At 35.2% G+C, this 3103-nt stretch overlaps 1 protein-coding gene across 1 annotated transcript; it reads right to left on the bottom strand.

The window, feature by feature from the left end:
- Positions 1-1599: 1599 nt before the first annotated feature.
- Positions 1600-2794, bottom strand: LOC102630422 (zinc finger protein ZAT5-like). Its single transcript, XM_006493477.4, has one exon. It carries the CDS (start codon positions 2660-2662, stop codon positions 1760-1762), a length of 903 nt encoding a protein of 300 aa, XP_006493540.1. The 5' UTR covers positions 2663-2794; the 3' UTR covers positions 1600-1759.
- Positions 2795-3103: the final 309 nt, after the last annotated feature.

Below are 3103 nucleotides of genomic sequence, written 5' to 3' on the forward strand. Positions count from 1 at the left end.
TAGATGTAGAATTCAGAAATTAAATTGTCGTTATATGTATCACGATTCATGCAAAGTCCTCACATCATACTCACATCACATGTGTTGGTTGCATAAGCATGTAAAAAAATGATAAAACATAGCAAAATCCTCTTTCTCTTTCTTTTGGCCACTTGCTTAGGAGTGAGAACAAGACAAAAGGAAAAACTAGGTATAAGTTGGAGAACTTGGATCCTTGTAAAATTTAATGAACTTAAGTTGTGTAAGCTTTTGCTTTATGAAATCACATGGCTTGTATATAAATAACACTATAGATCATTGGTTAAAGATTATTTTAACGGATAAATTATGACACGGCTTCACCTTGAAGGTCCTCCCTAGTTGATGATTACATTTTTGTTTTCTTTTTGTAGGTTTATACATAGGAACTAACTCGATTGTTAGCAATGATTTTTCCAGGTTCGAATCTCACCAATATGCTCGCATTAAATAAAAAATGGTGGTTATGATACCCATTTATATGGGTTTGCTCGATAGTCTTTATTTTCTATTTGTTCAAGAATCAAAGGGGGAAAAAAACCAATTAAATTTTGAATTATAAGTTTATATGGTAGCCGATTAATCTTGATTTGTATGTATATACATATAGTCCCGTACGAACGTACTCACAGATTTTAAGATACAGGTGTTATGGCAGATGGAAAATGTGAACTCCTACATAAAATAAAAATATACTACCTTTTAATAAATTTGAGTTTTTGTATTTATGGAACATCCTCCCTTTATTAAATAAGGAAATCATCAAATGTCAATTATAAATTTGAATATTGAACTCATTTAAATTGTGCTATGTTATAAAAATCTCATACCGCATTATGTTTAAAACAAGACACCAATAAGATTTAATCTCATAAATTGTTACCAATCATAATATGGTAAAACATCGACAGTATATATATAGGGATGAAAATATGAAAAATCGTTAATGAGACCAAACTATAGGGATGAAAAGTACTTTTACCCTTTTGTGTTTGGCAAAAGTTATGGGACAGATTAAATTAATTAACATGTTAAGATTTGACAAAGAACTATTTTGTGGTGCACGGAGCAATTTGAGAAAAAGTCAGCGAACTAGTAGAAAAATCGTATTACTCATATATAAGTGTGATAACAACTTTCATTCATTGAACGAACATAGCAATGATGTGATATGTCCATCACACTCTCAGCTTGAAACCATGGAGGGGGGTAAGAACAAATACTGTTAATTGATTACTTCACTCGTTACTAGCTTGGAGAGTATAACGGAAGAGTTTTAAAGATATACAGATATGGATCCTTAAAGAAAGGGCAGTTAGATAGCTACTGGCTCTGGCTTTGCAAACCATTCTTTTAAATTTGCATCATATTAAATGAGACTGACAGACAAAGACGGTGAGTTTAGCTTTCTCGCAAACCAAACAACACAACAGCAACAGAATCTAATCCACCACCACTTTCTTTCTTGTGATTTTGTGGCGCCAAACACATTCTCCAAGATAATTACATCTTTTCTTTTTCATCTTTCAACACTTTGATCAATCAAAAGTTACAGAAACATCACTAATTAATCAATTAAAGTACGATCAATCACTTGATTCCCCAAAAAATACAAAGAATAAAAAGAATAAGTAATTGTGAGTTACATCAATTAGAGAAAATAGCAATGTTAATATTTCACATTTGGCTTTTAATTTGTGACAGAATTTCAGAAAATTATAAGAAAAAAGGTTTTTGCCCTTTAGTAATGGCAATCAACCAAAGGAGATGCTGAGAAGATTATAACTTGTTCTTTGGAAGCAAAGGCAAATTTGGATTCGCGGCGATCATCTTCTGGGGCTGGGAGATTAAGATCTAATTGTAGAATATTTCTTGGTTTCTTAGCTTGTTGAGATTGACGATCGAGACTACTACTTGTACCCATACTCAATGCTGTTGTTGAGGTCGTAAAAGCCCTGTGCCGTCTCATATGCCCTCCTAAGGCTTGCCCAGAAGAGAACTCAGCACCACATATGGAACACTCATGAACCTTATTAGCCTTATTGTTGGTTCTCGCACATAAATTAGCAGCATCTCTATTGTTTGCCATTTGTAAAGAAAGGGTTGTGCTCATATTGCTGAAACGATCATCTTCTTCATCCATTAACACAAAGGCTTTCTTACTTGCTTCAATGTTATTATTTATTACCTTAGGTTTCTTGTGACTCGCTCTGTGTCCACCTAGTGCTTGAAACGAAGGAAAGCATCGGTTACACGTCTTGCACTGGTAAACATATAAACCCGTAGCCACAGCCGCAGCCTTGCTAGTTGTAGCCGGTTGGTCAAGATGATGAGATGATGATGATGATGAAATTTTCTTGGCATCTCCTTGAGCTAAAAGTATCAGACAATTAGCCATATCCTCTTCTTGTTCAGTAGTCGTTGCGAATTCAACAGAGGTGGTAGGAGAATTAGTACTGAATATTCTTTCACCTTCACCCCCACTTTCTAGGGAACTAGAACAGCTATAAACCATAGCCATTGCTAGCGGAGACTGCGGCCTTGGCCTCTTTGTTCGCTTCCCTTTCATTATTATTTGCGTTTGGTCTTTAGGCCCCATCATCTCATCTTCCTCTTGATGAGCTTCATCGGCCATCATCATCATATATATCACGAAAATTCAAGAGAAAGAAAGAATGGGGTGGGAGCAAAAGCAGGATATTTGTGTTAATATATAGATAAAAAGAAAGAGATGAAAAGAAAGAGAGTCAAAGGATGATTAAGAGTAGTAACCGTGGCCAGTCTTGCGTTTTCCAACATTGGAAGTTAGATTATGTATATATATAGGCAAAATACAGAGGGCATAGAGAATGGAGTGAGATAGGAGAGGGAAAGGGGAATTAATAAGATGCAATGTAAGTATTAGGAGGCGAGGAAACGAGTAAGATTCGGTTGGCTTTCAAGCAAACCCATTACTTTTTTCTAACGATTCCCTTTTGGTGGATTGCTTTGCAAGCCTGGAACCACATAATTTTCCCTCCTTTTTCTCTCCTTTTTTTGGCTTTATTTGCTTATGTTTCCGTTATTCACTTTTACTTGCTAGTTA

The sequence above is a fragment of the Citrus sinensis genome, chromosome 6 (assembly GCF_022201045.2).
Source record: "Citrus sinensis cultivar Valencia sweet orange chromosome 6, DVS_A1.0, whole genome shotgun sequence".
NCBI classification, from domain to species: Eukaryota; Viridiplantae; Streptophyta; class Magnoliopsida; order Sapindales; family Rutaceae; genus Citrus; species Citrus sinensis.